Source organism: Glycine soja, chromosome 2 (genome assembly GCF_004193775.1).
Source record: "Glycine soja cultivar W05 chromosome 2, ASM419377v2, whole genome shotgun sequence".
Lineage (NCBI taxonomy): Eukaryota > Viridiplantae > Streptophyta > Magnoliopsida > Fabales > Fabaceae > Glycine > Glycine soja.
This window is the reverse complement of record NC_041003.1, coordinates 49,396,635-49,412,497: the sequence shown is the minus strand read 5'-3', so window position 1 is coordinate 49,412,497 and position 15,863 is coordinate 49,396,635. Positions and strand designations below refer to the sequence as shown.

Below are 15,863 nucleotides of genomic sequence, written 5' to 3'. Positions count from 1 at the left end.
GATTCAGAATTCAGATTGCCATGTTTAACTTCAAGTTAATATGGAAATTCGTGTCACCACTCTATTCTTCGTTTTTTTTTTTTTAATCGATATTGTTACTTTTAATTTGACTATTTTGAGGATAATTTTTTTATAATTGGTACTCATTTCTCCTATCTTCTGACTTTTTTCTATATCCTCTTTTATAAATCTTCTCATAAATCGCATAAAAAAAATCTTCTTATAATAAATATTTTTAATATTTTGTAGAGTATTAAATAAAAAAATATCTAATCTAATAGTTAAAATGCATTAAAAAGCATTTAATATTTTCTACATTTAACAATTAAGAAAGATTTTAAAGAGATATTTTAAAAAAAATCCTTATATTTGTATGCACGTGCTTAACATCATAATAAAGAAGGTGAGATTATTTTTATGAAAAAAAATAGCATAAGATTATATTTTATAAATAATAAATAGATGACCAGCAAGAAATTATGTTTACATCCTTTGGGTGCTAATGATAGTGGTGTTTGTGAATTGAATTTGATCAATTTTGAAGAAAAAATTATATCATCTAATCATTTTAATTTTATCGATTTATTATTTAATTAGTTTAGTTTAAAATTTTAATTTGATCTAATTTAAAGTGATTTGACTTGGATCAATTTTCAATTTTATTCTTGTTTTTATTTTTTTAGAAAATATTAAATAATAAATAAGATCTATTGGATAAATGTAATAAAAAAATAATTTAAAATATCATTTTATATGTGACTATATAACTAACAATAGTATATTTACCCATCTTAACTTAAATAGGTAATTTCTATAACTAAATGTATTTTTTTATAAATAGGATTAAGTTATATGTTAATTTTACAAATATATAAAAAATAAAAATAAGTGATATATATATATGTATATGTATATATATATATATATATATATATATATATATATATATATATATATATATATATATATATATATGTATGTATGTACAAGTTCGATTTTTATTAAATTAGATCAATTTTTAAATTTAACTCCAAAATCCAATTTGATCCTATTTAATAAAAAAATTTGGGTTTTTAATTTTTTATCCATTTAGCTTTCAGTTTATTCAATTTTTGAATTTTTGAATCGATTTTTTGGGTCCACACACATTAGATTTGTTCATTTAATGAACACTCCTAGCTAAACAAACCCAATCTCCCAAGGAGCCTCTTTTGTCTTTACTCTTTTAGTCAAACTTTAATTTTTAATGTATTGTGCGTATACGTATTTTTAACTAATTAAAAATTATTAGTAACTCTTGAATCTGTTGTTGCAAAAAATTAATAATGAATTAAATTAATTGGTTTATAACTAGTTGACAAAACAAAATCTTTTATGTTATCGGTGTATATCCTATTTGTTTTTAGTTATATTTTTCTATATTCTATGGAAATTTTAGCCGTATATCATATTTAATGGTTTATAACGATGAATTAAAAAATGTGATTAGTTGAAGCTAACTGTTTAAATGGTGGGTGTGTTGATTCCAGAAATATGCTCTCCTGTACAGAAGCTGTGCTCAGGTGGTTGTGACAATACTGTGAAGGTATGGAAGTTGAGATGGGTTCGAGATGTTGCTTATTAATTTGAGATTATGATTAGAAATTTCTTTTGAAAGTATAGTCGACCTCTTCTTTCTTCGCATATTACACAATTGAGCAAATATTGCACTTGGTAACGTTATTAATTATTAGTTCCTTGAACTTTGTAATCCAATGAACATATTCTGTGCTTGCAAGAATGAAGTCGAATAGCCCAAAGTTGTTTTTTCCTTCATACATTAGAAGGATTTTTTTAAAGTATATATGTGACATTTTATTTGAATTTTGAATCTCTATCATGTGAATAGCATTAATTTGTGACCATTGTTTTTAATATATCTTGACAGTTATGACCACTGGTGCATATCTGGGAAGAGGTCTTATCTTTAGGATAAATATCTAAAATGAGCTTATCTATAAAATGCACAAGGGCATGTCTAGCCTTGAAATTTAGTGGATTAAGATCAAGAGTCATGATGTCCTTTAAATTAAACCGATGCATGATATATACTTCTTCTCGTGCACTTAACACGTCACTTTTAGATTAACTTTTTCGATATCTTTATTATGTAATTTATTCAGTCTGTGCTTCATAATGTATATGTTCTCGCTCTTTCTAAATGTGTGTGCTATTGGGAGTGAGTTTGATTACTAGTTCATGAATGGGTCTATACTTTTTGTCATCCCTGCATTAAACGGGAAGGGAAGTCATATAACAAAAGCGGTGGTAATAATAATTGTATAAACTTACTTTCACGTACTCATATAATAGGTCATTAGATAACACATATCTGACTAATTGTATCTTTTTTAATGGTTTGAATTGTTAATATACCTCAAATAGTCAGTGCAAACATATTTCTCATTACCAGGTTGGTCTCTAACTTTATCATCGTGTGAGCCAAACAAATGTTTACCTATTACTTCGATCGGATTAATGTCACAAGCACCTACATTTTTCTTGCAGAAGGACTTATTGAAGTAATAAAGTAAAATGTTCATTCTTTAGGAAAAAGTAACAAACATGCGACAAGTTTCACACGCATCACCTTTTACCTTCTTTCTAAATTCCTTTCTATTATGTGATAAGTAACACTGTTCCTACATTCAGATTAATTGCATATTATGTATTGCGATTGTCGTTTCTATTTTTTTTCTTCACTTAAAAAAAATCTATAAATAGTTATCAAAATAAATTTTAAAATTTGTTAATTTACATAGGGAAAAATAGATTACATAAAAAAGAATACTCCCTTCCAGTGGGTGTTCCCCATCCCCGACAACGGAACATGGCCTGCTAGTAGCATTCACAAATTAGATAAAGATGCACATCTTTCGGAAGAAGATATTACATACAATGTACACCAATGAAATCAAAGCATTGAATCCTTCTTTCATCTTTATTGAACTCAATGAAATCATGTATACTAGTACAGCTTATATGCAAGACACGTATTTATTGTGAGAATTGGCAATTATAAATCTAATCCATATAATTATATATAGATACTTAAGCTTAAGTTCTTAATGATATTCTCACTAACGATAATGATACGATGAACTTTTTCATATAAGATAATTCAATGCCATGTCACTTCGCTTACAAACATGACCATGCATTGTACATATATAATGTTCAAATAGAATAGCTGAATAAGCTTTCTTGCCTGCATGAACAAGAGACAATAAAGGATAACATTATTGTTATGAAATTTAAAAGTATCGACATGAAACAACTAATTAACCTCGGGAAGAGAAATGATCAACAAGGCAAAGTTTGATATATTAGTGGCAAAGTTCTTTTTTTTTTTACAGATTTGGTTTGTTTGTCTCAGAATATTGCTGACAATACACACATTTTTACCTTGCTTAAAGTTTCTTGGAATTTACGAAATTCTGAAGAAAAAAAATGATTAAATGAGAGTCACGCCATTCCATGAGTTTTAAATAGATAACATGTTGCTGGAAAAAAAAAATACATGTTGGCAGTATTTTTTAGATTTTTTTTTTGAAATAGAAAGTGATCCTCTCTGCATTTGTAATTGAAGCAGTTGAATCCCCAGAAGTCTCTCCTCTTTGCTTGCTATTGCTCCCTCACAAAGGTCATTTACGTAATTTAATTGCGTTGAAAAGATTAATTTACAACTTTAGGTTAATAAAGATGTAAAGAAGTGCTTTGAGTATAAACTATTACTATTTCTTATATAATAAATTTGAGTTATTAATTTTCTAAGAGTTTTTTTTTTACACAAAATTTCTAAGAGTTATATAATATATCTACGTACTTTTTCTCTCATGTAGTCATGTCATAGTTTTTTTTTTCAATTTGTGATTTACGTCTTCTGTTTTTCCATATTAAATTAAACTATTTACACCTTTTCAATCAGTTATTCATTAAAAGAAAAAAAAATAATCAATACGGATCTGTTTAATTAACATAAGACACAATGTGATGTCTACAGATCATCAATAAAATAGTTTCTTTACAATTAATTTTTTATTAAATTATAAGTTTTAAATATCTTTATCATTTATATTTAATTAATTTATTAAACTAAAATAATATTATTTTCATATATATATCTTAATATTTCACTTGTATTGAAAAACACCTTATGATGAATGGAGAAGACACATATATACTAGTTGTTAAAAAAAATACGATGCATAATATTTGAAGATCAACGGGGTAGTATCTCAATTCAATAATATTTTCAGTGTCTCTCCATTGTATATTTCATTCTTATTGTTCATATACTGACTACTATGCCTTGAAACAAACATAACTGGTATCCCTCTCTCCAGTGACAATGTTTTGACTGTTTTCGTGGCTGTAATTTTTTATATATTTTTTAATTGAGGTCGACTTTGATAGTTTAATTCACATTCAGTGTTTGTTGTGTGGAAGCATGTCACGGGCTTCAAAATCCTTTGTGGGACAAGTTAATCGGCCCACTTAGTTTTTTTTCTTCTTTAAAAAAGAACATATAATGCGAATGGAGGCCATGAATCATGATGTGTTGTGGACCCCAAATTTGAAGGTAAGACAATAGTGGAGCAAACGAGGCACATAGTTGAGAAAAAATGCCCCCCAACCAAGACGTGGTCCAAGCCTAAACACTTCCTATTAACAAATTTGGATGCCTACCCTACCCTTGAGTTGCCTCTAATCACAATTCTAGGTCTTTCAGAACATGATTCCCATCACCAAATCCATTCTTTATTTCCTTCTTTTGATTTGGGAAAATCAAAAGAAAATCCTAAACATCCGAGAGATTTTCATATACAAATATTAATTAATGAGCATTGAGCATACAATCACACCACATTAAACAAACGCATAAAAAAAAAAAACAAAAAATATTAAACAAGAGAAATTTGACGACAGACATAACACAATTGTTACTTTCCTTTTATGGCTTAAGCGTTATAGAATGATTTTTAACCTGAATTTATGGAGAATTTTTTGTATGGCTTGGTATCATCATAGGCCAATTTTCACAAAACCAAGATTCTCAATAATGTCATACATAACATTGTGATGAGAATAGTCCAAAATAATGTAATAATAATATCTCAATTCTAATGGCTGGAGGCAAACAAGTTAACAATTAAAGGGAGCATAACAATTTGTTGGAAACTTATTAGTAAGATTGATGTTTCTCTAGAAGAAGTTGTGTGCAAATCAAAGGTCGTATTGTGTGGCGTTAATCAATCCCATAAAGAGAGATATCGCTTATGAGTATGATTACTAGACAAGGAAATAATAATAAGTGGTAAGATGAGCGGCACCTAGGTGGGCATGCAGCATTACATTGTGAAGTCACTTCACACGGTGAGTGCGTGTTTAAGCTGGCGTTGACTTTTCACAAATCTCTTAAACATTATTGCACCTTATATTATGCTTGATGCTTCAAAACAAAAACAAGACAACCTACCATCCCCGCGCCTTCTAGAAGTGACACGTTCATTTCAGTAATTGGGGTAGGAATATGCAAGGAAACCCCCCATTTTCTCTCTTCCTATACACCCCTTCCAACAACATAGCACCTTCCTCTCTTTGGATTTTGGATCAGCATTCAAAGATAAGCCAATAATAGCTCTACCAGAGGACAATGTGGCCTAATGCTTCATCATTCAAACTTCTAACACCGTATTCCACTATCCTTCTTTTGGGACCGGCAAAGACACCAAGAAAGAACGAAAATGCAAAAATCTAAATTTAAATTTGTTCTTTGTTTTTAAACTAAGAAATAAAAAACATAATTGTACCTATATTTTCTTAGGCCTGTTCTCTTACTCGTAACGTTAGATTGGGCCCTAAAACTCAACCACATGCACAGGCTTGACAAAAACAAAAACATAAACAATGGTGGCATTTAGATGCATTGATTCTTTTCTTACACAACCGAAATTACTACGTTACAAGACACCACAAAAGAAAAAAGCAACGTCTAAATCCAATCATTCACACCTAGATCTAAATAACCCCGGCTGCCAAACAGCTTGAGTGCCATCGGAGGCAAAATGATAATCCTTTTCCGTTCGCAATTGCCCCAAAATAAAAAATAGAAAAAGAAAAGGTAACAACAAATAATCACTCCACTGACCAAACAAAGTTTCTTTGATAACGCTCTTGGTTACACTTGGTCATAAAGGTGTGGAAGAAATAAAAATAATCAAAACTACAATAAAACCTTTCAGTACCGGAAAAGCTGCCTTTGCTTTGCCTCATCATCTAACAATTTACACGGAATCAATCAAATTCAATTTGGCGTTACATTCAAACATTGGAAATTCAGCAAATGACGGGAAAAGGAACAAAGCCAGAAATATAAACTGATTTTCCAAGACCAACGAAAAATTAGTAAGACAACTTAACTAGAAACCTTAAGTTAGAGCAACACTGAATTTCTTAACTAGTACTACTATAATACCCAGAGACAGAGATCAGAGGATCCGTGGGAGATTGCATACATACCCACATTGGATGCTCACAAATTCTTTTTTTTTTTCAAACAAACAGATCATAATTACTTTCTCTTTTTTCTTTTCATTCAATATTTCCTTCTAAATAAAAATGTTTAAAAAAATAATAAAAAGAAGAAAATATAACCAACACGGAATCTTCCTCTCACAGAATTAAGATCATATTACCATAATCTTACATCTGATCATCATTTTAAATATATATTTCTTCTGCATAGCAATAACAAAAAAATCAAGTAAAAAAATGAGAAATTAAAAATCATCATCGCACGATAATCATCATCAGAGACAAAGCGCGGTGCGGCGTAGATCATCATCCGCGGCAGCATCATCAAACGGCAGCGCGTTGAGATCAAACGGCAAGGGAGGTCGAAACGACGACGAAACGATGTTGTCGTCGCCGTCGTCAACGACGGAGGAGGAAGAGTCGCAGTCACTGTGGCAGTCTTCAGGGACAAGAGGGGGAGTGCGCGGGTATCTCCGCGTAGCAGTCAAAAACGGCGTCGCAGTTGTGGTTGTGGTGGTAGTGGTGGTGGTGGGAGGGCGGGGCCCACTGAAGGACTCAACGGTGCTACTCATGCCACTTGAAGTGGGTCTTTGAGGGTTGTTAAGGTTGTTGTTGTTGTGGTGGTGGTGTTGATCGTGGAAACCAGTGTAGAAGAAAGGATCGGTGGTGGGGTGTGGATAGCAAAAAGGTGAGAGAGGGGGGAAATTTGTTTTGGCCTTGGGACCTCGGAGAGTCCGAGCGGCGGCGTCGTAGGCACGAGCAGCATCCTCGGCAGAATTGAAGGTTCCCAACCAAACCCTGGCTTTCTTCAACGGGTCTCTGATCTCCGCGGCGAATCTCCCCCACGGTCTCTTCCTCACGCCCCGGTACCGAGGCTCCTTTAAAATGGATCCGTTCACATCCACCGCCGCCGCCGAGGCGCCTCCACCTCTGCCCTTCCTCATCTCTTCGGAGAAAATAATGAAAAAAAAAAAAAAAAACAGACACCAAGGTTCGTCCGACACGACAAGGTGTGGTCTTGTATTGGATTGGAGCTCAGAGATACATGTCAGTGTGTGATATTAATGAGGTTTTTCACAAGTGGTGTGGTGGGTGTTATGGAGAATAGAGATGGAAGAGGAATAATAAGATGATGAGGATGAGAAATGGAGAGAGAAAAAGAGAATTGAAGGCGGTACCACCTTCTCTTCTTCTTCTTCTGCTCCTTCAACTACACACACAAAAATATAATAATAAATATATATATAAAAAAAAAATGGTCTTAAGCGTGTTCGCGACTATCTTCTCTCAATGGGTTTCCTGGCTCTGTCTGTCTCTAATCTAATGCCATTTTTTTTTTCTTTCAATTTTCTTTTTTTAATTTTAATTTCTTTATTACTTATCCTTCCTTCTCAATCTGACCTCTTTCTTGTCTTGCTTTCTTTATCCCATGCTTTATCAGTTTATCTTCTATTTAAAAAAGGAAAAAAAAATCTGTTTTTTATTTATTTTTCTTGTTTACAAATTACGAAGAGTGAGTTAAGGGATTGTTTGTAATGACGAGAAGGCCCCTTGGGGTTTCTTGGAGGTAAATTTGCCTGGCCTTGGTTGGTGTACTTTTGATTTGGTGAGGTCCCTTTCATGATATCATACCTCCCTGATTTATTTTTTCCTTTTTTCCAGTGGGCACACACGGAGGAGTAAAACGTAAACGTAAATGCAACTGATGAAGATCTTATCTGTGTCTTAAATTTTAATAAATATACTAATTTCCTTTCCATGAAGCAATAGATTTCGATCGATTTTCTATATATAAAAAAAAAGAGCTTTTATGTAGTATTTTCTTTTCATCTATTTCAATTATTTCGGCTGTGAACGAGGAAGCGAATTATGCCATGCGTAAGCCCAATTTCTTATAGCCGGTTAAATGTTTATTTTTATTTTTATTTTTTAGGAACTTTATTAATTACTACTAATTATCAGTGTGAACTAACTTTCTTTTAAAATAATCAGCAGTGTAATTATTGGTGTGAACTGTACCCATTTTCTAACTCTATGCACGATCTTTATTTTTTCGAATTATAATTATAATTCTACGTTACATGATAAAGGAAAAAAAAAAAGTCCAAGCAAAAACAAACAGTCCAGTGAGTTTAAATAGATATTAATAGCCCCCATTTTAGTTTCAAAACATGAATCTCAATTTTAAGATTGTAAAAATGCTTCCTTGAATCCATAATTGCCTATGCGGTTAAGTAGCTCACTTACTTAAAAATGCATATTCCACATAGTTAATACTTAATGTTGTGGCTTTATTTTTTGCTAAAAAATCGGAAGAATAAACAATGTCTTTTTTGTTGTCCTCAGCCAAATACTAACATTTTTTCTTTGTATTTTTTAATATGACTTTTATTTATTAATAAATTAGTGGTGTGAACTAACTTTCTTTTAAAATAATCAGAGATATGTGATTAATCAAGTGAACTATGCATGTTTTCAATGAGCACACGCAAAGTAAAAAATACACAAATGATCTCATATGTGTGTATGTTAAAACCTAATAAATAAATATATTTTCCTTCCACTAAATCAATAGATTTTGATTCTGGAGAGATTTTAGGCCAATTTCTAATAATGGCCCATAAATTTTATTTTATAAAAGGAAATGAGTTTATTTTTTATTTTTGTTCATTTTAATTATTTAGGCTGGGAGCGAATAAGTTGGATGTGCTGTGCACAAGTGCCATTCACATTTAGCCAAATATTAATCCTTTCTATTTGTAATTTTTAATAGGAACTTTGATAATTACTAATTGGTGGTTAGAACTAGCTTTCTATTGATATAAGCAATGGTGTAATTACTTATGTGAATTATACTTATTTTCAATGAGCATACGCAAAGTCATAAACATATGGTTGTTCCTATCTGTGTGTTAAATCCTAATGAGTAAATACAATTTCCTTCATCTAAAATAAATAGATTTTGATTTTGTAGATGTTTTACGCCAATTTCTAATAATAATCCACAAAAATTGTTCTTCTTATTTGCAATTTTTATTAGAAAATTTATTAATAGCTATTTTTCAGAAATGATCAGTGGTGCAACAACATATGTGAACTATACCTATTTTCGATGGACACGTGCAAAATGGTAATACACAAATGATCTTATTTATATCATCTATGACTAGTTTATTCTTTTTATAACAACTATTTCACTACTTTTTAGTTAGTTATTTTTGTTTCTTACCTTTTTTTTTTAACTTCTAAACCTTTTTTCTTTCTTTTATTTTATTTTTTAAAAATATATAGAGAAACACATAGTGTCTTTCTTCCCCTAATAATAAATAAATATAATCTTCTTCCTCTAAAGCAAATGATTTTTATTTTGAAGAGATTTTATCCCAAATTCTATTAATAATCTATAAATGTTAAATTAGATTTTAAAAATCAATTTAATTTGATAAAAAATAAAATTATATGCATTTAAAAAATTATTTAGAAAATTGGCATATCACTTATATTTCTTCAAATATTTATTTTACATTAAATTTTTTAATCCTGATCTATATTTTCCAAAATTTTATTCTTTAAATAAGATCTTGTTATTTTTAATTTGTGAATTTTTTCATTTTGAATGAATATGATATTTGTTCTTTGTATCTCTCATTTTTTTATTTATTATATAACTGTGTGTTGTAACTTGTAATTTTCGATAAAAAAAATATTGTGTGATATATAAAAATAGGATTTGCATTTTTCTTTTATTTTATCGGTACAAATCGAATATAAGTATTATATGATTTATAACGATTTATATATCCAACTCAATCAATTAAATTAAATTCTCTAAATATATTTTTGCATCTATTTAAACTAAATAAAATTAAAAAGATCTATTTAAGTTGAATTAGCTTTATATTTAGGACTAAAAAGATTAAATGATTAGATTAAAAAATTATTAGAATTGGATTAAATGACTTTTGTATTTAACATACCCTTCCAATAGTCGGAAAACACCTCTGCATCTCAAGTGATAAGATTTATAAAATGGAGAGAGATGGAGAGAATAATGCTCACTCATTTCACATGACCCCATTAATTTCTTTATCTTTGTGTCATTTATTCCTCTGCATTCCCTTCAGCATATGCTTGAACCTGGGACCAAAGAATGCAAACGCTTCCCCATCCACTGCCCTAAACTATTATAATATCAAATATTGTCACCCCGATCAATTTCTGCAAAATCTTTTACACACATGAAGGAACTCAGATTCAAATTATTCAAAGCATTTCAAAAATTGTTATGTTTTAACTTTTAAGACTGCATCGTTGCAAAGTCATTCTTTTACATTAACATGGCAATATAATTTTTAAATATTGAATGCGGTAGTCTAAAGAATTACTAATTTTGTCGGATAAAATAATTATTTAGAGTTTTGAATAAATGACCCTGATTGCATTTGATTGTTTCCGTTGAATAAGAGATATGCTTCCATTTCCAATATCCCAAATCCATCACAGAAGAAAAAATTAGAAGCTAGTTTGTACATTGAAGAAACTAATCAAAGTTGATTCTGTAACGTACTAGTTACTTTCTTTGCTTTTGCTGCTTTTGACCAAATAAAAGCCAATAACATACAACATTCTAATATAAGAAACAAAAACTTGAAAAAACGATTCCCTAATTTTCAAGAAGCACGTATTTTCTTGCCGTTTTACGTAACATCAACCAAACAACGCCTTAAAACCAACGAAAAGAAAAGAGGGGGGCACACATAAGGATATGCAACCACTGCATCATAATTCATATGGTCGAGGGCAAATACGAATATAATATCATATTGAGCACATTATAAAAAAAAATGAATCCTTATATTAGTGATTATTACGATACTGAATATACTTTAATAAGTTTTATTTTTTACCAATACTTTAATGATTTGGTAATTGTTTAAAAACATTGGCATCGCAAAAGAAATTTTGATATCAACAATTCTACTTTATGCGAGGAAAATCCAAATGATGGAATTACTTAGTGGAAAATTTAGCAGAAACTGGAATGTGGGAACTCGAAACCATATAATTTGATTTTCGAGGGTACAACTCTCAAGTCTTACTGCTGGAGGCACATCACCTTTTTACAAAGATGCTCAATTACAATAATATCCAGCTGACTAGGCTAAAAGGAGCTGTCAATTGATTGGGCATGGTACTATAGTTTTTAAATGATAAAATGAAAATAAATAGTCTTGTTACATGAGATATATGTTGAATTTGTATGTGTGGAAAATTAAATCGTACTCAAAGTCGTTTTCAAAAATAATTTGTGTTCATTTTATATGCATCTATAATCACAAGACAATTTCACTAAAATTTTCAACAAAATAATACTTCAAATATCATCAACTGCTATATTTATTTTTCTCTGTCGTGCTCATTTTTAACCCTTTGCTTACTTGTGAAAGAAAAGGGAAAAAAATCAGGGTAAGAAATTCACCAGACTGGATTATTTTACTGAACAATTGGTACGTTTAGCATTTCTTCCCCTTCTTCAGCTTTCTTTTTTAAGTAAATAGTAATTAAAGCTTCTATCGTTTCAGATATACGGTGCAATTGTCAAAGGCACGCTAAAAGGATACAACTATTCGGAAGCACAGTAACGTGTAACATGCCTGCTAGTTTAAAATGCTTTAGTTTATTTTCCAACTATTTTTATCACATGCATCAGTAGTTAAAGGAACTTTAAATATATTTATTAAAAAAATAATTACTAAAAAGTAATATTAATTAACTTTTATAGTTTTAAGTTTCAACATAATAAACATTCGTTATGATTTTGTACAAAAGTACTAGTTAAATTAGTAATTAGGTGATAAATATAAAATCACGGTAAAAAAAATTGATAAATATAAGGTGACAACATTAAAAGACATTAAAAATGGACTACAATAAGATAGTTTTTTTTACTGCATAATAAGATAGTTAAGAATAAACAAAAGTTACAGAGTTATTATAACCTCAAACGCTATATGAAATAACATTTAAAAATTAAAAATACTACTAATTAAACAACTATAGACTATTAAAGTAAACTCTTTTACCAAACATACTAATTTAATAAAAAAATTTAAAATGAATAAAATATAAATTAATTTAATCTTATCAGATATTATCATGCTATTTGACTCCATCTTCTTCTGTATGAGATAAAAAAAAAACTATTTTAGAAAAATAACATTTATCCTTTCCGACATTAATGTCAATAATTGTACCATTATAATTTTGGTTAAAATATTCTTATTTGTTCAAAATCTATAATTTTAATTTTCTTATTTTTTAATTTATATATTTTATTTTTTAATTAAGACATCTTATTCTTTACTTTAAAAAAATTACGATTTTAGTTTCTGTGATCAATTTTAAACTTATGGAATGTATATTTTTTTTAATAAATTAAGTTGTTTAGACATTAAATAATTAAAATATATATTTATTATGTGCATAATAAACAAACAATTATAATACATAGATTAATATTTGAAATTAGATATTTTTAAATTAAATATATTTTTTAAAAAATGAGAGACAAAAAAAAATAAAAGAATAAAAATACATATTTTAAAAAAATAGGGGACAAAAATTTGATTTTAGCCTATAATTTTTTGTTATAATTTGAAAGTATGAATGATGTCTGGACAACTGAATGCACCCGATCGAGGTAAAGAAAACTTAAAAGAAACTTTATACATATAATTCTATAACATTTTTAATAATTAAGAAATATTTAATATATTATACAAATATTTGTAAATATATATTAAATATAAAGATATAAATTAAGATACAAAATTGAAAATATTTTAATAATAGTATTATATACATATACAGAGAGAGAATGAAGATGTTTCAAATTTTTAATAAAAATAAATTTTAGCTTAATATATAAAAGAATGCTTAAGAAATTAATTACAACTATTTAAAATACTTAAAGTTAGTTAAATAAATTGAGTATTGATTAGAATGATGTTTGGATGTAAAATTTCGAATTCCAAAGGATTTAAAATGTGTAAAAAATTAATTGCTTTAATTATACTGTTTTCATTTTAAAAATAATGTTAAAATAAAGTAATTTAAAATTATGATATTTGAAATAATTGATTTGGAAGAAGAAAAAAAAGAATTGATTAGTGGTTGTAAAATGTGAGGAGATGGAAGGGAAGAGAGAGAAGGAAAGGGGTAGGAAGTGCTCAAGAATCCTTCCTAGACGCTTTTGTCTTTTCTTTGGTTGGCGCGGGAAAATCATGTAGCCGCGCATTTTGTTAGTTAGGCAACAACAACATCATTTTCACTTCCTCTGCTTATTCACAATACAATACATGGGTGGGTGTGGTCGGTTCCGCTTTTATTATTCTTTCTTTCGACGCACCAACACCAATAATAATAATATCATACCCCCAACTGCTTCATCCAATCATCCCTCACTTTCCACTTGCTTATTTAAATCACCCTAGACATCACCTTTAAAGATTATCCTAAACTTTCAATTCGTTTAATAAAGTTGCAGAATTAGCTTTATCAAATACTAACAGCCAAAAACTAATTATTGACGGAAACGCCATTAAACCTTTTTATTTTTTGGAAAGCAAAGGCCTCAAGCCCAAAATAAAACTGCACGGAAATAAAACCTTTTTATAAAATACTAACATTTCTAATTCCGATATTTCGTTATTTCAGTCTCCAACCCTAAAATTAGACGTTAATGGTTACTTATTAATGTTAACCGTCACGTATCAAGTTTATTAGATGTTAATTGCACATGTCGCACGTTTATTGGACGTTAATTATATGCACTTAGAGACTAAGATAACTGAATTGCAAAAAACTAGAGACTAAATTCATGAATTCAATTATAGGAGGACTTAAATTGAATTCTGACATAAATAGGGGGTCAAATTTGCAATTTAGCTTAAAATATTACTAAAAAATAAAATGTTTTTTAAGATCATGTTAAACTGGGCCTGGGGCCCGTTAACATGATTTGGTTTTATTCACTAAGTTGCGCCACATGCTTGATAGTGTAGAGTTTTGGTTTAATAGGCCGAGAAGTGGAAAAGAATGTTGGGTTCTCTCCAACAAAATGTCATCGGCACAAGCCCACGCACTTTTACCCGGGGCCCTTGGTTGAAAAACGCAAGTAATTGATTTTCAACTTTGAGACGAGTGATTTCACATAAATATTTTTGGTCCACTTGAAACATGCAATTATTCTATTAAATTATGACCTTGGTACCTATGGTTATTTTTTTAAAATCATATAAATTATGATTTTAAAATCATATAAATTAAGTGCTAACCGTTAAGGCTCAAGGTAGTAAATAATATTTCATGGGTACGTAAAATTTTCTACTCTCTCAAGTTCTAACAGATATTTGAATAAAAATAATGTTTAATAAAGGCTTTAGTCCCTCAAATTTTTTATATTTTAATTTTAGCCCTTCAATTTTTTTTACAATTTTTAATTTTTGGTTAATTTTCCGTCAGCATTTTTAGTTCTTTGATTTATTTTTGTTTATTTGTAATTTCTTATTTATTTTTATTGCTCAAAATTAAGTCATATTTTATTTATTTCTAATCTCTTATTTTTATATATTTGGGACTAAATTTAAATGTTATTGTCTGTCATTGATACTATATTATTATTTTGAATATAAACATGGCTACTAAAGAAAGTCCAACATCACCTAAGACGAACGAAAATTGACATAATAAAATTTGGGCCGATTTCTCTAAAATGTTGATGGGTAGCTCCTTGCTAATTGGCTCATTAAAATGACAATAAAACTTCTTGAGATAAAAATTTGACAAAACAAGAAGAAAGGAAATACAATGTAATAGACTTGACATAGGCAGAAGTAAGCAAAAAGATCAACAATAACCCCTTAAGAAGATCATTGTTGTCCTAAACAAATTGAAGATAGAATACAAAGTCATTGAGTACGTTTTTTAGAGAAATTGACGACATCACACGCATGGTGGGTATGCACCAAATGGGATCTTGATTTTCAATGTCCTTATAATTTACATATCATCTTTCAAAGACAGCGTATTAATTTTTTTTTATAATGTCATTGATGTTTAAGTTAAAATTTTTAGGAGTGTATTAATTATAAGCCTCCGTTATACGCGCGGTGTAGTCTAATAAAAGTTTGTAAGGTTTTTATTTTGGAGAAATAAAAGTTTATAAGGTAGTGTACTCATTCAAATAAATAAAAACCATGATAGACACTCCAAAGAAGCTTTGCATT

General features: G+C 29.3%; 1 protein-coding gene across 1 annotated transcript; it reads right to left on the bottom strand.

Annotated features, from left to right (window-relative positions):
* Positions 1–6,340: 6,340 nt before the first annotated feature.
* On the bottom strand, positions 6,341–7,791 carry LOC114402565 (ethylene-responsive transcription factor 3-like). The gene has a single exon (XM_028365191.1). The coding sequence runs from the start codon at positions 7,518–7,520 to the stop codon at positions 6,852–6,854; it is 669 nt and encodes a 222-aa protein (XP_028220992.1). The 5' UTR covers positions 7,521–7,791; the 3' UTR covers positions 6,341–6,851.
* Between the last annotated feature and the right edge of the window lie 8,072 nt (positions 7,792–15,863).

Bases quoted from the DNA above. Each gene is read 5' to 3' on its own strand.
- LOC114402565 (XM_028365191.1), bottom strand. From the start codon at position 7,520: ATGAGGAAGGGCAGAGGTGGAGGCGCCTCGGCGGCGGCGGTGGATGTG.